The 23,164-nt window shown below is 37.8% G+C and overlaps 1 protein-coding gene across 1 annotated transcript in view; it reads left to right on the top strand.

The window, feature by feature from the left end:
- Positions 1–1,605: 1,605 nt before the first annotated feature.
- The window catches only part of LOC150080833 (sodium/potassium-transporting ATPase subunit beta-like), a 135,516-nt gene continuing 113,957 nt past the window's right edge, over positions 1,606–23,164 (top strand). Inside the window, exon 1 of the mRNA XM_090381136.1 lies at positions 1,606–1,856. Coding sequence (XP_090237262.1) covers positions 1,733–1,856 — 124 coding nt within the window. The 5' untranslated portion in view covers positions 1,606–1,732. The remainder of the gene's footprint in view (positions 1,857–23,164) is intronic.

The following is a 23,164-nucleotide window of genomic DNA, read 5'->3' as shown; positions in this document are numbered from 1 at the left end:
GTTCGTTTCTCATTCAAACAGCCAAATTTTTCGCATCGTCTAGAACAGCGTTTCCCAAAGTCGGGTACGAGAACCCCTGGGGTTCGTTCAGAAGGTATCAAGTAATATGTGTTTATTTTTTTTAAAAATATACTGACAGAATCACAACGAACTTCGTCATAGAACATTACTTATTTTCGATACGATTAGTGTACGTATATAATTGTATACATATTTCAAATTATTCGTGCTATGTATAGCAAATTGATGATAAATAAAATTATTGTTATGTATTTGTATAAAAATAAGAATAAAGTTGAGTTGTTTCACACATTAAACTTTGAATTTTCTTTTCAGCAAACTCAAGGGACAAGGTATTCTTGTATTGATTGCGGCCTCCAGGGTTACCCCTATATACCTCTGTAGCATCTGTAGGCAACCCAGTGTTCATACTGGATTTTATTTTTTGAAGGGGGGGGGGTCCGCAAACTTGTTTTGATTTATGAAGGGGTCCGTAAATCTCAGTAGTTTGGGAACCGCTGGTCTAGAACAATGGCGGGTCTAAGATTTATTATTATTATTATTAGCTATATGGTGCAAGGAAGCCTGAGGCTTATGCTGCACCAGCCAAAAAAAAAAAAAAAAAAAAATTCCCGCGTTACCCTGAGAGAGAGAGAGAGAGAGAGACAGACAGTGGTAGAAAGGAATCACCAAGAAAGAGAAGATGATGATATCCGGCTCAGGATCCTGGGTGTGCCAAGCCCATACTCACCAGATGTGAGCCCCCGGGGTTAATCTGAAGGGGTGTAGCTTTAATCATGTAGCAATTAAAAAAAAACAAAAAACGATGGGGCTGGCTATAACCCTTTTAGTCCCTACTTGGGATCGTCACTGGTCTAGAATAGTGACGTCTCAAAACGTTGAACTCGCAATCACTTGGCCAGCATATAAATTTGCTTAATATATTTTTTCAACGGCGAAACATTTTAATTCTAATTTATATATAGAACTTCTTGTTTAACTGTTCAATTGTTTCTTGTTGATTGAGAATAATATTTTTTTGTTGCACTTCCGAATTTTGGCGGCCACGCTGAACGTTGGCACCCTCTGCCATGCCACACTGGGTAACCCCCTGACTTGAAGTAGATTTAGACGAACGCTGAATATTTAGACAAGAAACACGCTTAATGATGGTTTTTTGACTTCATTATCTGCTACTTAAGTGTGGTTTATAATACAGTAGTTGCATATATTAATACTGGCCGTTGGCTTAGTATAGAAACATAGTTTAACTTTTGGGAAACGGTGTTGTTCTAGCTTCCTTTTGAGTGGTACACCTAATCACTAACGGAGATCGCATGCGTTTTTGCATTATCACGGAACGCAAAGCTTTTGAAACGGCCCACGGAATTGTTTACAATGAATATGGACAAAATCCTTATGAATTAAATCAGATTATTGCACTGATATAATCGAATTTGTGAGAAGAATTAGAGAAAGAAAATACTAAGATTTACTCCTAATGATTGCCGCATTAGCTGTTCCATTTCGAATAAATCCAGAAGGTATCTGATAAGCTAGCCAGCTATTCAACGTACATGATTCCAGTGCGAACAGGTACGGTATCTGCCGCAGTGTATAGGTACAGCAGTTAAAAGCAAGGCGACCGGACCGGAGCTACTCAGTGGACGCTTTATCCGGGAATTCTGCTGGCGTCACTCGCGTGGCGATCGATCGTCTGCGTGCTGCAAAGATGGCCGAGAAAGAGGGAGAGTTCTTTAAGCCCCAAGATAAACTTCCCAAAAAAGAGGGATTTAAGGAATTCTTATGGAATCCAGACACGAGAGAATTTTGCGGAAGAACAGGATGCAGCTGGTGTAAGTTTATTTTCAAATTCAAGTTAGTCCTTTCAGTAGTTATCATGAATTATGCACGGCCAGTTCCTTTAAAGTTCAGAGAAATGTTACAAAAAATAATTTTTAATTAATTTAGCCAAATAAGTGATCAACTTGTAGATATTATTAAGTAGACGTTACCTCAAAGGTAACATCTGTTTTGGTTATATATGCATATACTTGTGTGTTTGGGCACCACAATTATTTGTGTGTATACACATTTGTGCTAAAAGAGAAGTGCAGCATTTGTTGGCTTTCATGGTTTAGTCACAAGCCCATCTGATGGCTGCTGAAAATTATATTAATGTATATTGATTTAACAGTATTTTGAAAAGTAAAGTCTAGAAGACATTGTGTACTAGTCTTTATGCAATAAATAAATAAGTGTTGCATATGAAATCGTTTACTGCTATCCAATAAAGTAAGGCCAACTTAGAGAGGTTTACATAAATTAAGTGATAATAATTGGTAAAAACACTGCTCACAGAGTAGTAAGATACAGAGTGGACACTCTCATAGGCGATAACGTTAATTCCTTTTACATGTTAAAACGCATAGAAAGTGGAGCTACTAGTATTGAACCACTAGAAACAAACACATTGCGAAGAGTTTTTGGAGAATTTTCTACAGCTTTGTGATCGTAATGGACCATATATCGAATCACCGAATATTAGTATGAAATATTCACAAGTAATTATTGTTTAAATTCAAACAAACAAAAAAAAACAATAAAAGACGGAAGAATAAGGAAATATAAGTAAAGATATCGGAAAGCTTAAGTTAACTGTTACGATAGTCGTGTGGTAGCAACGAAGCCGTTTTTTTCTCCTTCATCAGTTCAAATCCACTTTATTCCGCCCACCCCATTTTAACCCTTATACTTTAAATTCATTTCTCAAGTATACATATGGTGGTTTACTTATTTTTTTCACATATATATTTAAATTTATAAATTATTATTATATATAAAAATTCAATAACTATTTTAAAATATTTTTAATGGTTTTTATAATATAATGACCAGACATTGACTTAAATGCAGCCTACAAGGAGATTAATGTGACAGTCATGTGTGCCAGTTACAATAAATGTTAATAAATAAAGAATTTTATATACATACTACTGGCTTCAGGTGAGTAAAAATATCAGGTTTCAGTACTGTAAGCAGTGCATCTGTCTCGCTGTACTGAAACCTTTTATTATCACCCATCTGAACCCATTAGTGTGTATATAAAATTCTTTATTTATTAATGTTTATTGCAACTGCACAACACATCCCCTTCTAGGTTGCATAATAGCCAATGTCTGGCTATTATATTTCTTCATCATCATCAGCCATTCAGTCCACTGCAGGATGAAGGCCTCTCCATCAACTTTCCAGTTCCTTCTGTTTTCAGCACTGGCCATCCATTTACTACCCACAAAGTCATGAATTTCATATTTTAGTAATAAATAGACTCATACACCAACCATGAAAATATAAGTATTTTATTGTAACTAAAATATTTACAAATAAAATAAAATAAATATTTACAAAAACTGCTATTATATTAAATCAAATTATGTACATGGTAAAAAAAAAAAAAAAAAAAAAAAAACAAACATTAAACTATGATGAAATCCTTGTGATAAAATACACTTTTTTTTTTTTTTTACAATGTACATAATTTGATTTAATATAATAGCAGTTTTTGTAAATTTTTATTTTATTTGTAAATATTTTAGTAACAGTAAAATACTTATATTTTCATGGTTGGTGTATGAGTCTATTTATTACTAAAATATGAATTTGCCCAACCTCAGAGGCCTTTTTCAGGATATCATGAATTTCATGTATCCATCTCCGCCTTTGTCTTCTAGCTCCTCTTGGGTACAATTTTTTTTTAGTCCATCTGTCATCATGTCTTCGAGCTGTGTGTCCTGCCCAAGACCATTTTAGTTTTGATAAGAATGTCCTTTACTTGAGTTTGTTGCCTAATCCATGTGTTTCTCTTCTTATCTAACAGTCTGATTCCCAATATAATTCGTTCCATTCTTCGCTGTGTAGTTCTCAGCTTCTCTTCCATTCTTTTGTTAAGTGTCCAAGTTTCACTTCCATAAGTCATGGTGGGGAGTATACATTGGTTCATTATTTTACGTTTCAGACAAACTGGGATATTGCTCTTCAGTATGTGACTATATTTCCTGAATGCTATCCATCCAAAATTTATTCCTCTCTTGACTTCCTTATCATTATTACAGCTAATAACTTGTCCCAGATAAGTATATGACTCCACCTTTTCAATTACTGCTCCTTCAATCATTATTTCCCTTTCTGTGGCATATTTGTTCATCATTACTTTTGTTTTAGCCATATTCATCTTTAGTCAAAAATCCTTACTAACTGTGCATAACTGATTAAGATTTTCCTCTAATTATTTGGGATCGTGGCTTATGACCACAATGTCATCTGCAAATCGTAAATGGTTTAGGTACTCTCCGTTCACATTGACTCCTTTCTGCGACCAGTCTAATCTTCTGAAAGCTTCCTCAAGGGCAGCAGTAAACAGCTTTGGAGATATTGTGTCTCCTTGTCGAACTCCTTTCTCGATTTTAAATTTCCTACTGTCTTTGTCTAGTCTAATAAAGGAGGTAGCACTCTCATATATTTTCTTCAAAATCATAATATGTGGGGGTATCTATGCCTTGTCTTTCTAGTGCCCGAAACATTGCCTTATGCTGTATGGAGTCAAATGTCTTTTCATAATCCACAAATGCCAGGCATAATGGTGTTTTATATTCATTTGCTTTCTCCATTAGCTGTGATATTACATGAAGGTGATCCATAGTTGAGAATCCTGTCCTAAAGCCAGCTTGCTCTTTCGGTTGATTCTCATCAAGTATTCTTTCTAATCTGTTAGTAATGACCCTTGTGAACAACTTGTAGATGTGGGATAACAAGCTAATTGGTCTATAATTTTTAATTTCTGATTTATCTCCTTTCTTATGCAGCAAAACTGTGATTGCATTATTCCACTGCTTAGGCGTCACACCTTTTCGAATGCACTTTGTGAAGAGCCTTGCCAGTTTTTGTGTTATGTCTCTTCCTCCCAATTTTAACAACTGTACAGTAACTTCATCTTCCCCTGGGGCTTTCTGATTCTTCATTTTCTTCAATGCATGTTCTACCTCATCAGGAAGAATATTGGGTATGTCGTATGTGTTGCTACTTTGCAATCCATCTTCTTCACTGCTGGCATTCTCTCGCTCCTTGTATAATTCTCTATAGTAGTCTTCTGCTATTTGAATTATGCCCCCTCTGCTGTTTATAAGTACACCATTGCTATTCTTCAGTTTCAGTATCATTTGTCTTTCTGTATTACTGCTCATGGCTGCTGATTTAAATCCTTTGTTTTCCCTTAATGCTTGTTCTACTTTTCTTGTGTTAAATCTTCTTATGTCCTCTCTGAGTCTCTTTCTAATGGCTTTGCATAACTCAGTATACTCAATTTTCTCCCTGTCAATTTTTTTCTTGCTCTTCATTTGTCGTCTTCGGTTCATCACGACAAGTGTTTCTTGACTAATTTTTTCTTCTTTGGATTTCTTTTTCCCTATAGGTTTCTTGGGCTCTGTCATTTTCGGAAAGTTGTAATATTCCTCGTCGATATCTTGGTCCTGAGCAGTCTGCAGAAGCTCAAACTTGTTAAGTTCCAGTACATACTGTTTTTTCTGCTCTTCTGTTATCTCAAAGACCTTTGTATTATTTACTTGAGTCAGTTTTTTCCTTTCCTCTCCTACATCTATATCAAGTGTACATCTTACCATTCTGTGATCACTTCCAACATTTACCTTATTCAGGAAGGTAACATCATTCACAATATATCTTCTGTTAGTGAGGATGAAGTCGATTTCATTAGTTGTTAATCCATTTGGACTCTTCCATGTCCACTTTCTGTTCACCCTTTTCTTTAAAAAAAGTGTTCATTACTGACAGTCCTTGAGATTCTACAAATTCCACAAGTCTTTCACCTCTTTCATTTCTTTCACCAATTCCAAAATTTTCTATAGTTCCCCTTTCTGCGCTGTTTTGTCTTTTTACAACCTTAGCATTGAAGTCCCCCATAATAATAGTGTAGTGGGTTTTCTGCTCATCTAGAAGACTCAATTTTGGTGTACGTTTCTTCAACCTCTTCATCATCATGGCTCGATGTTGGTGGATAAATCATTATAACCTTTAGCTTGTATCTCTTAGAAATCTTGAGTATTAGTCTTGACACCCTTGGTGATGTGCTTTTGAATTGCAAAATGTTGTTTTTAAAATCTTTATGGACCAGAAATCCAACTCCACCTTCACTCCTTTCACTGTTTCCATTGGTGTACAGCAGATTTCCACTTGATAAACTTATAAGTGATTCATTTCTTCTTGTTTCAGCCAAACCGATGATATTCCAATTCACATTTTCTAATTCCTTTTCCAGCTCTAATATCCTGTCTTCACCGATGAGTGATCTTACGTTATAATAGGCCAAGTTCAGTTTCCGTGCATGGCAGCCTGGTCGTACCCAGAGATTCTTAGCACCCTCTGCTTCCACTCTGATCCTCTCGCTGCCGTAAGAGGGAGAGTGAAAGCCGCTGGGGACTGAGGGCCATTTGTTTTGTCGTGCTGTCATATGCTGGAGGGTTTGGTCTTTTCCTCTTCACGCTGACCAGGCGTCTTGAAGAGAATCACTCTACACATTCTTTGCCACCTAAGTGACGTAACAGGACTTACCATCGAGAAGGTGTGCATGAGTGGATTTTAGGGATGCAGGCCAACCGGTCTTCTCGTAAATCTTCTGTAATAGAAAGATATTGGATCCATCAGTGTTTTAGACTGAGTGTCTGATAACACACAGGATACCTGTTCCCCTCTAAGCCCCAATTACTTATTACTTATTTGACCTTAACTCCATAAATCTACATTCGGTTAATTTGACTAATCTCAACTGTTTGTTTAGGTTTCGATTTAATAAATTAAATTTGTTTTGACTTCAGTTTAAATCTTTAATTTTTTTCCTTTGTTTATTATTTAGGCCTGGCATCCTATGAAATGAACATTACATTCCATCATTTTACTGCTAAACCATAGCCATTAATTAATTTTTTTTTTTTTTTTTTTGTATACTACATAAAAATACAAGAATCAGAATCAATGAAAAATTTGGAAGACCAAATTTTTATCTGTGACTAAATTTTGACTGTTTTATTGCTGAATTAGTTATTTTCTTTAACAAAAGTAATTTAGTATTCTTTCATTTAGATAACTATTTATTTGAGTTAGCATTACAACAAAAAAAAAAAAAAGACAAACACACACTTTAAAATTCAAATTCCTTTAATTTATGTAGTTCCTCATTACATATAAAAGATATTTGAATTACATGTAGTCTTCTGTAAATTGAAATAGTAATATCATCATATGAACTGTCCTGTAATATATATATAAAAAAAAAAAGAATGTTGATTTAAGTTATAAAATTAATGTAATAAGTTTGGAATTAGTTATTAATTAGCTATTCAATAGTATTTCTTTTCTTTTTTTTTTTATCTTCAATATTTCCTGGTTCTATCAATTATGATAAATAACCTTAAATGTCCCTTCGGAAATTTGGTGCAATTGCACTCCAGATTTCTTACATAACACTTCTTGTTCATGATGTTACAAACAATTACACTATAATAATAACTAGGGGCCTTTGGCCCGTGCTTGCTTCTTTTGATAAATTAAAATAAAATACTTACAGAAGCTTTCGACACCGTGTGTGTGTGTGTGTGTGTGTGTGTGTGTGTGTGTGTTCCTTTGCTATGAATGCATAAATACGTTACATATATTGAAATCAAGCATGGTACCGCTAGGTCATGTTAGATAAACATAGTGCATGACCATGCTTAAACAGAAGCTTGTTTTACCACAGTGAAATAAGCTTCTGTTATGTATTTTGGTGTTTGTTACGTATTACCACATAACCCACATCTCTTTTCTCCCATTGGCTGAATAAATATCACTTGGAGGAAAATTATTTTAATGTATAGAAAGGTACACAAATAATTATAATAATATTAGTCAAAAATGCAATGAAAAATGAACTACTACGCTCAACGAATGCTAATCTTTTAAGCAGTTTTTTTGTAGCAATGGGCATGCATGTTAGTACTCTGTGGGCTTTGATGGCCGCGTTAAGTTTAAGTGTCTGCTAGTCATGGCGCTGGGAGTAATTGAGCAGATGTCCACTCCGTGACACTACTGCCTCTTCCTGAGTGACTAACTATGGCTTTAAAGTTGTCGTATGAAAACTACAGTTGCAGAAAGAATGCAAATTACTTAATTTAAAAAAAAAGGTATGTGGTTTGTTAAGAATATTACGTAAAGGGCATAATGAGATATAAATGAGAAATTTACTTTATTTAATGTTCAGTATTTCTCAATGGAGTTCTGTGTTTAAAAGTGAGGGATATATCTTATGCACAAGAAAGAATAAATTACAATCGAAATGGCATTTAATTCACAGAATGTCTCTTTTGCCCTCATATTTTGCTTTAGTTTATCTTGCTTTTTGTTTAAATTTTGATATTAAAGAATAAATAATGGTGAAGAAACAAGCATATATATGTAAGGTCAAATTTGCGTATTTCCCTGTTTTATTGAACCAGTCTTTTGCTGTTGTTATAACATTTAACTTGGGTCCCACCAATTTAATTACTAGTAATTAACTAATAAAACTTTAATTTTTTTGTGATCAAAATATACATATTTGGTAAATTTTTTGCTTGTATTACAAAAGTTTTGTTTATTAGTTATTGTCATACTGTTTGAATCTTCCCATTTTTCCAATGAACCTAAAACTCTGAATAGGTAAATTACCACATAAAGTGCCTTACAAACAAAATAATACTTAAATATAGCAAGAATTTTTCACAAATGTCAAATCGTGTCACTATGTTCCTTCTAACTTATTATACATATTTGGTAAATAGATGAGTGAGACCCGTTTCACCATGATTAGGTATATTTAATTCGTAAGAACTTCTCACAAATTAAATGTGATGTTAATTACATTTGTTAATAACTTAGTTTTTGAATTTAATAATATTTTTACAAACTTTTCCATTCTATATAACATGTAATGGAACACATTAAAATGAAATATAAATAAAGATTTCGGTTTAAAACTATGCATGCAGTTTCTATCCTTGGGATTCTTTAAAAGTGCCTCCACTAACAGAGACCGACTTTTGGCCATCAAGGTTTGAGCTTGCATCATGTTAGAGATATTCATTTGACTGCAAGCCAGCCTAAATTGTTAGTATTGTTTTATACAAATGGCATTGCCAAAAAGGTTAATCTGATATCTGTGTAAAGCTTGGAGCACTCTGATGGCAATTGATACAAAGCTAGGTTCTCACCTGTATACTGACCTATGAATAATGTATTGAGTTTAAGTGAGCAGCCAAGAGCAGTGTATAAAGGAAAATTTTAAAATTAAATACTCAACAAAGGTTGCATATACCTTTATCCTATAATTCATAGCCTTGATGTTGCAGTCTTTCTATCACTGGAGAGACCAAAGATCCCTAAGAGGGGAAACTGTATACAATTTTTATTATTTCATTGTTCGCCGCTTCTGCTACTAAACATTTACTTATTCAGTAGTGCAGTTCCTTTTTATTTAAAAATTAGGTTGGCCAAGAAATTTAAAGTTTAATTTTTTTTTTTAATCTTTTTCCTTTTGGTGGTGAAAAAAAACCCCCAAAAAGAAACCACTATATATTTCACTCATCATTCCACTTAGCTCTCCTATGGTTTGAATTTAATAACTACAGTTGCAGAAAGTTGGAGACTTGAAATATGAAAATTAGCATTATACAGCATCAGCCAAAAAAAAAAAAATCCCATTTCACATACCCATATGCTCTAAAAGTTTGTCCATTTCTTCCTTGAATTTATTTAAGCTATCAACTTCCACAACAACAGAAGGAAGTTTGTTCCAACAAGCAATCAATTACCTGCTGGCTAAAGGCAAATTTCCACACATCTGTTCATTGTCAATGGCAGATGCTATGGTGTCAACAACATGCTGGTTGACACCTGAGGACTGGAAGCAAGTGTGCTGGTTGGATGAGTCCAAATACTTGGCACAACATGTCAGTGGATGCCTTCATTGTGGCTCAAGCAACGCAAGTCCATGGACTCATCATGTGTGGTGTCCACTATCTATGCAGGTATCTTTGGTTGCTTAATATGGGGTATGTTTTGCTGGCAAGAACTAGGAACAATGTTTCACTGGTGAGGTCTACCGCCATCTCTTAGGAGTGGCCACGTGCACCCTGCCATGTTACATTTTTTTCCTGGACAGGAACAGGATCTTCCTAGTATATCCAGATGCCTGATATGCCTTTCCATAGTGTCCCACAAGTGCTCTATGGGATTGATATCGGGGGAGTTCGGAGGCCAATCAATATGCTGCAAGTTAGAACTGTGTTCCTCAAGCCATTCCTGCACAATGAGTGCCCGATCGCTCCGTGCATTGTCATCTTGGAAGACCCCATCGCCATTTGGGAAAAAGTGTAACATAGCGGGGTGTGCACAGTCAGCAAGCAGTTGACGATAGCAGAGACCACTGATACGTTGTTCCGCATGCACCAAGGGGTCCAAGTTCCTGCCAGTGAAACATGCTCCACACCATACAACTGCCTTCACCGGTCTGCACTTTTGATACTATGCATGATGGATCAAGGGCCTAATGTTGTTGTTGACGACACCAAATCCGTACACAACGATCCCCGGTGTGGAGTAAATAATGTGACTCATCCGACCAGCACACCTTCTTCCAGTCTTCTAACGTCCATCTTGCATGCTCTTTGCACCAGGCAAGTCTTTTAAGCCAATGAACCTTGGTTAGGAGAGGATGCCGTAAGGATCGTCTGCTGGTATAGCCCATACGTGCAAGTGTGCGACACATGGCCATGCCAGATATTGTTCCGGGTTGGCCCATGTTGTATTGGGTAGTCAACTCTTCAACAGTGCTGTGCTTGTACGAGTCATTGGACCCGACGCTCACCTCTAACGTCAACCTTTCGCTGACCTTTGCAGTTTTGCCGTTGGGTCATTGTTTGACCATTTTGATGCTAGTCCTGGTATACTTTTAACTACGGCGGCTCTCGAACACCCCACCAGTTCAGCCGTTTGGGAAATCGAGGCACCACCTCTTCAAGCACCCACACTGTCTTTTATCAAAGTCCGATAAATTCTTCCTTTTACCCATCATGCTCGGAGTTTTACTACCTGCTGAACCACTGACACCTTATCTATGCTATGTAGGGTGACTAACTCTGCACTCTCGTGCCTCACATGGTCAGCAGGCTCCATTCAGTTTTCATAGGGGTGGTCATAATTCAGTGATCACTCAGTGTATATGCTCTTGCTAAATAGTTTATAAATATGGTTTTAAGGTGTTTATTTTAATTACTTTTGTGCAACTAGAGTATAGTGTGATAAGGTTCATCAGGTTTGACTGTTTATAATCAAGGAACGTTAATATTTACAATAAGTGTTTTGGCAGTTAGAGCCGCCTTTGTTCTAACTGTCAATTCCAGCTGCCTATGCTTTAACATAACACTGGTATTTGAAAGTTTGAAGAGCTGCTTTTTAAATTCTACAAGTTATGGATGCAGGGGACTTTAATTAGTTGGAGGGGTTTGTCACATTAATTAGTTGTATCTAATTTTGGGACAAAATATCATCTTATTGGAAAAGGTATAGCTTTTTAAAGACTGAGTTTTAATTATATATATTTACATTTTAGGTCAAGGTCCCGATAGATTTTGGTTTGCGAGTGGTGGTGAAATATATATATATATATATATATATATATATATATTTTTTTTTTTTTGCAGGAAGTATTACCGGTAATTAAGGCCTAACTAACTGGCTAGCCGTAGTTGTACTAGCAGTTGTTGGATCACCTATAGTTCCATGTTAACTATTAATTTGGGATCAAGTCAACAAAAATATAAATGTATAGTTTTGGAAAGCTTAGAGATTTAAAGGAGAAGGAGAGAGAAAATAAAGGAAATTATTAAAGGTTGAGTCAAGAAGGTTAGGAATATAGCTAGGGAGAAATTAGGAAGGTGACTTTCTTTCACATGGCTGTTTCTCTGCTACTTCCTCGGGGGCTTTGAGCAGATAGATAGCCATACTAAAAGAATGCCAAAGGCATACTTTTAGTATGCCTTTGTAGTCTCAATAACAGTTTTGCTTTGTAAGTACTCATGTTAAGTTATGGATGTCCTATATTAATAATCCATGTAAATCAAATAAATTTTATTAACAGTAATTGTTAAATATTGGTTAACTTTAGTTTTAAATTATGGAATTATTATTAGCTGCAAACTGGGATTGAGACCCAAAGCCCCAACAAGGGCTTTGAGTCTCATATTGATAATGGAAAAGTTGGAAGCCATTCATGAGGAATGGGAAAATCAAATGCCACAGTGCACCTGTTCCTACGCTAATGCACTGAGGATAACCAAACAAAATACAATGACCAGCAAAGAAGCTCAGCCTAGGAAGAAAACATTAATCAAACATCCACACCTCATTGTCCTTCGCCTGCTTAATGAAAATGCTCAACAATCAAGCGAGGAAATGAAAAATAAAATCATGGCAAACCTGCAAGAAGACTCTAAAACAACAGGGATTACAGCCAAAGTGATAGAAACTGAGACAAAGGAAGAAGCTGACAACATCAAGACGAATCCAAAAATCCCCACTCTTGTCCTGTCTGTAGAGTATCCCAGAAAGAAGGGACGCTCAGTAATTATATTTGATTTGGATAGTGATTCTACCCCTGACCAACTTGTAAATGAAATATATCAGCGTAATCTCCAATGATCTCCCCTAGACCAGGACAAACAAAAATTAGTCTACCGAAAGTACTCGACAAAGTCCAAAACTGGCAACAGCACAAATTGGGTTGTTGAGTTGGTGCCAACTGCATGGCAAGTACTACGTTCACAAACAAGGATCTATGAATTGGGGCAGTCACTGTCTCTGTACCCAAGTGCTGTGCTACAAGTGTTATAAATTTGGCCCCACTCATACACCTGTTTCCAGTCTGTTGCTACCTGTGGCCACTGCTCAGAAAAGGGGCACAATTTTAAGTCATGCCCAAACAAAACACAGGAGTCTGTCTGTGCAAACTATAAATCTCTAAAAATGAATCATGCCCACTCCATCTGGGATAATAAATGTCCTATGTACCTAAATGCCAAGAGTTATCACCAATCAAAGCTAGACTATGGCAGCACGCCCTAAAAGATATAATACTTCAATGACCAAATTCTCCCAAATTAATGCACAGCGGGCAAGAGCAGTGGCCGACCAAATCCTTAATAAAAGCAGATGAAGAAAATTCAGATATAATAATCCTCCAAGAACCGTATACTCGCATGAGACAGGTCAGAGGATACCCACTGACCTATAAAATAATTCACTCAGAGGAGGATACACCATGGGCCAAAATCATGGTATGAAAACCTGAAATCATTGTTACCAAAATCTCCCACTTATGCACGGCTTGGGCAGTGTGTGTCCATGTTATTAGTCAATGGGAACCTTCTATGTTATATCTTTGTACTGCAGGCCAGGGGGGGACATTACCTTTGCCACTAGGGAGAATGTCACTTGTATTGTACCTTGAGAGTGTACCTTGAGAATGTCATTCTCAAGTTTGTACTTGAAAATGTGCTGATATCAACTGCAGGTTGCCAGTCTGGCATAGCACTACTCTGAACAGACAGGGTACAAGAAGTTGTCCAACTCTCCCTTTGCGGTGTTAAATCAACCAAACAATCTACCAATCTTCTACAACACGATGTGGGAGGTGACCATTGGGCAGTATCACCGGATGGACAGTTCAGGACTTGTGGACCACAGGGTCTTTACATACCAGCTCTCCAGAACCCTTGTCAGATTTCCTACTCCTAAGCGAAACCTTAACAGATACGCAATAAGCAAAGCCAACTGAGAGCTGTTTAAGACCTTGCTGACCACTTCAACAAGGGAGATCACAATAGAGCAACAGCCAAATGTGCTTCAGCGGGAAATAATAAGGATAATTACTAGTGCGTGTGACAAGGCAATAAGAAAGAAGAACCCTGCTCCTGGTGCCATTCCCTGGTAGTGCCAGGACCTTCAACTCCACAGGGAGGTAAACTCAAGGTCAAAGGCCTTCCAGTAGGCACAACAATCTTGCCCCCCCTGAAGTTGAAGCCCTCAGGCAACTGTACAGGGAAGCCAGGAACATGTACACATCAAAAATAGGGAAGTGTAAGCAGCAATCTTCACTGATGTCTGCCACAGGGAACACTGACCCCTGGGGAGTAACTCCCTAGGGGTGAGATCGTTACTTCTACTAGGACGTCACAGGGCACAGTAACCACTTCTTGGGAACAATCTATTGGTAATATTCTGGATGCGACATTCCAAAAACTGCTAGCTCCTTCTACTGCAGAACAGCTCAAACTATGCCATCAGAACAATCACTGTGATATTTATAACCTGGGTTTTTAGTGTTGATGAGCTTCTCTGATCAGGGATAGTAAATGCCTAGGACCAGACCTGTTGGAGCTTGAAATATTCAAAAAGATGTAGAGTGCATCCCCTGAGATCATTTTAAATGTCCTCAACTGCTGTTTGCAAGCTGGAATATTCCCAAGCGATTGGAAAATAGCCAACATGAAATACTCATCCTTAAGAATGCCACAAAACCTCCAGTTACCAGAATCCTTCCATCTAATTGCACGTCTTCCAGTCCTTAGTAAACTATTTGAAAGATTACTCCACAAAAGAATTTTACAGCATTACAAAAGTGCCAACTTTCCTTCACCAAAACAATGTGGGTTTAGACATGGTTCCTGTGGCCAAGCTTCCTTAGCACACTTCGCAGAGCTTCTATCTCTAAAAAAATCTTTGAGACCAAATCATATCTCTCCAACCGAACCATCGTAGTTCATGCTCCATATCACAAAGTCTCCAGAAACTTTTTCCAGGGTTGCCTGCAGGGCTCACTCTTGGGACCTTTATTATGGAATATTGTTTTGGATGGCTTCCTGAACATTGATCTGGGAGAGGTCAAATCTCAAGCATATGCTGATGATTTTATCGTCACTGTGGCTGCAGACTCCAGGGCTGGGCTTGAGACCCTTGCCAATCATGCCCTTTGCATTCTAAAAGCTGGGCAAAAGAGAATAACTTTCGAATATCTCCAACAAAAACTAACTCTATACTCTTGAAAGGCAAACTAAATAAATATTGGAAGATCATCCCAAATAAAAATAGATGGAAAGACCATTTAAATATGTCAGTGCAAATGAAAGTACCTTGGAATAATGCTTGGTACCAACCTCTCATTCTAGCCACATCTAAAATACCTCCCAACCAAAATCCGGAACTATGCTGCTCTTGTTACCAGGGTCTCATGCCGGGACTGGGGCCTAAAGCAAAGAATACTCTCATTATTCTGTGAGGCTGTTTTTGTACCTATTGTCATGTATGCCTCAGGAATCTGTTTCACCAAAGCTGTTATGGCTTCCAATAGGAAAATACTAGATACCATTCAGGAGTCCCTTCTGCTTTTTATTACCCGTGCCTGCTGTATGGTCAGCACCCACGCCCTCCAGATTCTGGCAGGTGCTCTACCCCTTGATTCGGAGGTGGTCAGAAGGGGATTGCTATATCAGCTCTCAAAAGGAGTTTCACATACCATCCTCAACTATACAACCAACCAGGCTAATGGATGTAAGGAAGAGAAGCAATACCTACTTAACCACCTGTGGCAGAGTAGGTGGTCTAACTCTACAAAGGGCGAAATCGCCCAGAAATTCTTGCCAAATGTAAACATGATCTTCCCCAGACCTCCCCCGTGGTTCTTACCGTGTTTGTACACAACTTATGTTGCCTCCATAGCCAGTTGGGCAGGAGCAGCAGTGCGTAGCACACGCTTCTTGATTAGACCGGGGTTCGAGCCCGTCACCACCAAATACGGAGGATGCGGAAAGGTCAGGAAATGACCACCGCATATTCCTGGAGCAATATGGCCTTAGTTGCTAATGCTCCTAAAAACAAAATAAAAAAACAACTTATCTACTTAATGGCCATGGATCCATTAAAGCCAAGCTGACATCATTGAAGATCCATCTTGTGCTTGTAGGGGGCTGGAAAACTGGAATCATCTTATTGTCTCCTGTATGCGAACCTTTGTTCTGTATTAATCATCAAAATTACCTAGAAATCAGGAATTCCACCTACTGGACAATTAACACCAGGGGCTCACATCTGGTGAGTATGAACTTGGCACACCCAGGGTTCTGAGCTGGATATCATCATTCTTCCTCTTTCTCGATGATTCTCTTCTACTTCTCTCTCTCAGGGTAATTCATAAATTTTTTTTTTTTGGCTGGTGCAGCATAAGCCTCAGGCTTCCTTGCACCACATGGCTAATAATATACAGGAGTGTATGGCTTTTCTGCAAATTTTGCTTAGGAGCATCTTTGCAAGATGAAGAAACAATCCTAACATCCATCCTAGGAATGTACATGCCGACGAGAATCACCAGATAGTGAATAATATACACCCAACTGCGGGTTCGAATCCCGCCTCGGGCTTGGATCAGAGTACAAAATGCAAACGCCCTGGGAGGTGCAATATGGCCACAGAAGCCGATGCGGCAACAACTAACAAAAAAAACCCACCCAGCTGCTGATATCAAGGCCTACCAATTGTGACAAACATCTGGATGCAAGTGAATACTTTGAAATGACTAGAACCCCTAAACAAAACACAGATGGAGAACCTCCAATTGTGACAAATACCTGGATATGATCAATCCACTGTGGGGACTTGGTCTCCCAACTGTGACCTAACATCTTCAGTTTTGACAGTTACTTGGACGTGACTAAACCAGATAAGGACCTTGTTGCTCGACCATGACAAATACTTAGACATGACTAAGCCACTGAGGGGACTTGGTCTCCCAACCATAACCTGCACATATTCAATTGTGACGTCTTCAATTCCCCCCACTTGACTTTCATAGTCCCCAGTCTGTTTTTTTTTTAAATATATATATATATAGAAGGCCTCCATAGCCGAGTGGTCAGGAGTGGGAGTGCAGTAGTACACGCTCTTTGAGTAGACTGGGGTTCAAGCCTGGTCGATCTGCCAACCTGCACTGGACCAGTGTGGCAGATTATGGTCCGTTTCCCTGAACATGAATTGTTGAGGTGGCTTCCATCTTGTGCAGTGGGTTGATAATGGCTGCACTTTACCTTTTTTTATATATATATATATATATAGGTCCTGCCACTGAAAGCTCAGGCAATTAGATGGCAGGACTTGCTAGAGAATAATGGGCAGCCTGGTTTACCTCCTAGCGGTGTGTACTGCTGATGTGAAGTCCCATTAAGGGCCCTGCGGCCAAAAACCAGACCACAACAACAGAACCCAACATAATACTTCTCACATACAACACAATACTTTTGTCTGGCTTTTACAAAGTGATGTATACTTCACAAGGGTACTTATGGTGCAGCTGTGGGAAACCACCATGTACATATATACACATGGATACTGTACTAATGTATACTGTAAATATGAAATTTACAAATTTATTTTAATATGCCATATAGTCTTTATTTTCCTCTTTAATACTGTACTACCTATGCCAAATTAAATTATATTTGTTTTAATAGGAATTACATTAAATGTTTAAACTTTTCTTTGATCTTTGGCTTGTTTTATGAACTATCGTTATAACATCCTTTTGATATAACACTGTTTTTTCGTTACCCTAGGGGGGGGAAGAGGCGTAGCTAGGTTTCTGGCGCCCTTGGCAAATTCGTGGCTATATGCCTTTTTACGATAATTAGTAAAACCATCCTAAAAAGGCACGTAAATGAAATTATCATAATGAATAATAAGTACAGTCTGACCTTTGTGTAACGAACTTCTTTATACAAGATTTTTCTGTTTAGCAAATTTTTTTGAATTATTATTTTTTTTTTTTATTTTTTTTTTTTTTATGAAAATCCCAAACACGAAAGGTATCAAAACCTGTAGTACTTAGTACTGTGCATGGGTTAAAGGAGAAGTATGGGGGGGGGATGCCGGAAACTTTGCTCTAAACATGGGTTTCACCACTTCAAGCCTCCAATAAGCAAAGTGGTGGTATTTCACCGGTTGATGAAAGTCATCTACCACCTACTAATTCCTCTTCACAATTACATTTAAAATAGTGTTTGTAGAACAAAGAAAATTTTCTATATGAGATTACGTGGTTAACAGATTACGAGAGACAACTGGGTATGCATTGTTTGCCCCCTCTCGCCTTCAAGAAATTTAGGCAACAATGCTGTTGCTAAGCAAAATGGTAATCTCTTTGGGATAAAAGATTACCATCGGCAACTTAGTGGTACCCGTAAAACCTATCCAACTTCCTGTCCAGCATTTGATTGGATACTATGATGTGGTCATAAAGGAGCTGGAGGCAAAAAATAATTTTGATGTGATATACTTGGATTTCAAGAAAGCTTTTGATACCGTTGCACATGGAACAAATTGGAACAGTAAGGTATTAAGGGCAAGTTGCTACAATGGATAAAAGGGTGGTTGAGTGGGAGACGAAAAAGAGTGGAATAATATTATTAGTGGAGTACCCCAAGGTTTGGTATTGGGCCCAATGTTGTTTTGTTTATTTCTCAATGATATTGATGAAGGTATATCAGGCTTAATGTCCAAGTATGCAGATAATACAACGGTTAGCAGAGTTGTTAATGACAGTAATGGCAGTGTGCTACTGCAACAGGAACTAGAAAATTTGGGCAAATGGGTGGAGATGTGGCAACTGAAGTTTAACCTTGGCAAATGCAAAGTACTGCATATGGGTAGAAAAGGAACCCCAGTATCAACTGTGTGGTATGATACTTAGGGTGGTAGAAAATGAAAAAGACCTGGAAGTAAATGTACAGTCAATTATGAAGTTTTCTGAACAGTGCAGACAGGCTGCCAGAGCAGGTCATGGGATCTTGTCAATGATATAAAGTAAACCCCCGCTATTTGCGGGGGTTACGTTCCTGAGAAATGTCGCAAATACCGAAAACGTAGGATAGACGTGCGGAAATTTGCCTTTAGCCAGCGGGTGGTTGGTTGGTGGAACAGACTGCCATCCCTTGTGGTGGAGGTTGATAGCCTAAATAAGTTTAAGGCTCAGCTGGACAGGTATTTTGAACGAACAGAGGGGTGAAGTGGAAGTGGGTTTTTTTTTTTTTTTTTTTTGGCTGATGCTGCATAAGCTTGCTTTCTTGCATCAAATGCCTCTACTAATGCTAATGCTAACGTGAATACTGAGTTATGGCTCCCATAGTAATAAAGGGGTTCCATTCCAATGTATGAAATATATAAAAAAAACTAGTATAAAATTTTGTTTATGTATGTATTATATGTACCTTCATAATATGTTGTTGTTTTGGTTTTTTTTTTTTTTTAGGAGCATTAGCAGCTAAGGCCATATTGCTCCGGGAATATGCGGTGGTCATTCCCTGACCTTTCCGCATCCTCCGAATTTAGTGGTGATGGGCTCGAACCCTGGTCTAATCAAGAAGCGTGTGCTACGCACTGTTGCTCCTTCCCACCTGGCTACGGAGGCGCCTTCATAATATGACTATGTACATAGACAGTACATAGTGAAATGCAAGCATATGGCATTGAAATGAAAATAAGAAACAATTTAATATTAAATGTAATATTTATTAGAAATTTCAAACAAATCGTTCAAACCAACGCCTTTGCTAGCAAAATAACTTATCCTGCCAGTGCTATCACCAGTTTCGCTAAAGTGTTGATAAAGGAGTTTTGCCTTTTCATGAATGATGAGTGAACTTAACAGAATTTTATTGAGTTCGATCTTCTATCCACAGATTTAAAGCTTTTTCCATTTTTTCTAATTTAACATCACGAGTTACAGAGCAAATTTTTGAAGCAATTAGCGCGTTTTCACGGACACTACAGCAGATTTTTTCTTCTGATTTTTTAATTGATCGTACCATTGACTCATTGCTTTTATAATGTTTTGCCACTGAGGAGACACTTTCACCATTAGAAATTTTATCTAATAACTCAATTTTATTCGCTAATGTCATCACCTTCTTTGATATTTTCATATTTCTCTTGTTATTCGTAGCCATATTTTTGTAGGGGTTAGAAAGAACTTGTCCCCAATAAAGTCACTTTCTTTTTTTAACACGCTCGAAAAAGTCTGTTTTACACTGCAGAACGGTAGATTTATCATTTTTGTAAGCATATCAATTTATAAATTGATAAATTTATTCAATTTATAAGCATATAAATTAAAAGCAAACGACGAAACCTTCCAATAACAAGCGCATAACACATACTGAAAAAGGATTAGCGAGAAACATCCACACTCGCGATTTTGTCACCCCTCTCCCCCTACCCACCCCCTGAGCGCTGTTTTGACCGGGAAAGATAATTTCAGCCACGCCCATGTTTTTTTATGGCAGAAAATATTCACGGCGCTTTAAAATTTACATTTTTTAGGTTTCATTTTATATTAAATCGGCGATCGCGAATACGCAAAACCGCGAATACAGATACTGCGAATAGTGGGGGTTTACTGTACAAGAATTTTGCGAGCAGGGATAAGGAGGTGATTATCCCTTTGTATAAGGCAATGGTCAGGCCACACCTTGAGTACTGTGTGCAGGTCTGGAGACCTCAATTTAGGAAGGATATAGAGCTGTTGGGGCAAGCACAGAGAAGGGCAACAAGATTGGTGAGGGGAACGAAAGGGTTTTCTCTCTTACCAAGAAAGGCTCAAGTGCTGCAAATTGCAGCTTCTGGAGAGTAGGCACTTGAGAAGGGGTGATCTGATTGAGGCATATAAGGCTTTGAATGGGTTGAACAGGCTTAATTCTGATGGGATTAGAAAACAGGCTTTGTGCATCGGGTTGCATTATATTATCAAAGTTTGTCGGTCGTCGCTAATTTTATGCTGCTGAACACAAAAATCACATTAAAATTTGTCAATTGGCTCCTGTTTTCAAATTACAGTTGGGGTCTCATATTAGCAAGTTACTCTACATGCCAAGGATATGCACTGTGAGAAGAGGAGTTGGCCTCGGCAAAAATCATTAACACCTGAAGAATGAATGAAGAACGTAACATTTGAACCTTTGGTAAATCCAAATAAAGTTTTACTTCCACCACTCCACATCAGACTCGCACCACTCATGAAAAATTTTGTGAAGACTGTGGAAGTGAATGGTCGTGCATTCACCTTCTTGCAAAAGAAATTCTCAAGGCTTAGTACAGAGTAGATTAAAGCAGGTGTTTTCATTGGTGCACATTTATTATAAGGCAACTTTTCAAAAATGAACAGTTCGAATGAGTCCTTAATAATGGTGAGAAATCAGCGGGGAAAGCCTTTTATAGGAAATGTTAAAGATGGCAACTACAGGAAGCTTGTGGAAGATCTCATTACTTCTTACGAAAAACTGGGATGCAGCATGTCATTGAAGAGGCATTTCTTGCACTCGTACCTGGATTTCTTCCCGACAAACATGGTGAGTGCTTCCATCAAGACATTGTAACAATGGAACAAAGATACAAAAGTAAACGGGGTGCTGCCACGTTAACTGATTATTGTTGGATGGTGAAAAGGAATACAAGCAAAAGGTGAAAAGGAACCCTTTTAGATACAGGTATGTTTGTAGCTACATCTTACTGCCATATAAAAAGTACCTTGTATAAATATAAAAAACTACTTTTTTTTTTTTAAGAACAAGAGCCAATCTGCTATTTTAAGCATTATTTCCACGTTTAGCACTCTAAAATCTATAAGTAAACTTACTTTCATGCCTGTAACAAGATGTGATCCAAAATTTGTTGTTCAGTGCAATCAGTAGCTATACTATGCTTATTTCTTTTATTCAATAAAACTTTCCAGTTCTTATTGTCCTTTTTGTGGTGTTATTCTGTAATGGTATAAATGTATTTGTGGCTTCCAGGATGAGGTCTTTAAAAATATACTGTGTGTGTGTGTGTGTGTGCGTGTGCGCGCGCACAAGGGGTTTTTGAAAAGTTTGTGGCCTTACTATTGAAGTAATGGACTCATGCTAGTAGTTAAGTATTATTTTTAAATATAGTCTCCTCAGAGTTGTACACACTCATTTGTTTGCAAAACAAATAGAAATTTGATGGGGCCAGATCTAGTTGGATGGGTGGGTGTAAATATTCCTTCTCCCATAGACATTGTACTTATTATAATGAAATTCTGCATTTTCTCTCACAGCTTTTTACACTGTGCCTTAGTTCAGATATTCTGTGGCAGCTTAGTTAGCACAATACATTGCATATGTTACTTGTTTGGGGAGATCTGGGTTTGGTTTCCTTGATGAAGAGAGGAATTTCAAATGTCCCTCTTCAGTTGAGGCCTCACTTTGCTGATCTCAGGTGGAGTGAATACAGTTCCTCTGCGAGTTATTCTGTGGTTTTCAGCTTGTGAAAACAGACTCATACATTGAATGTTTTTGCACCTGCCCACTGAGGAGAGGCTCATTGGCCTCTCCTCGATGGGTGGATGGGTACTCTGGTGTTGCAATAGTGACAACCCAGTTATGAAGTATAACTCCACAATATGACAGATGCCTGATGGTATGCAATAGTATAGACTAAGGCAATTTTTTCTCAAACTATATGGAAGTTTCACTAGTGGACAGGTTAGTGCTATTGCATAATTTTTGTATGTAGTGAACTACCAAAGTAGATAAATTGGAGCAGAGGTCAGTGAGCCTTGAAGTGCCATCTGGGTGGTGGTATCTGGCCCTCCTCTCCACACCAGGTGGAAAAGACCTGAGTTCGAATCCCATTGATAATGGGTGGAATATTTATGAGTATTTTTCACAATGTGGCTGAGTTTGTTGGGCTCGTGCAAGGGCAGCATGGGTTTTTCTCCCGGAAACTCGGGTTTTTCGTCCAGCAAAACAGAAAATTTACCTCAGGACACATGCAATTTATAGACAATATACACAGAGTAACATGGCCTTAGTTGCCGATGCTCCTGAAAAAAAAAAATAAATAAATAAAAAATAAAGATATGATTACTGAAGACTTTCAAGAATTACTGGTAGAAAAAAGAGACTGGTGAAGCAGATTTGGTGAAAATGGCATCGGAGGTAATGAATTGAGAGACAAATTT

This window comes from Mastigoproctus giganteus, chromosome 9 (assembly GCF_048544385.1).
Source record: "Mastigoproctus giganteus isolate SK-2022 chromosome 9, ASM4854438v1, whole genome shotgun sequence".
Classification (NCBI taxonomy): Eukaryota; Metazoa; Arthropoda; class Arachnida; order Uropygi; family Thelyphonidae; genus Mastigoproctus; species Mastigoproctus giganteus.
The sequence above is the reverse complement of the archived record's forward strand: the minus strand, read 5'-3'. Positions and strand labels throughout refer to the sequence as shown.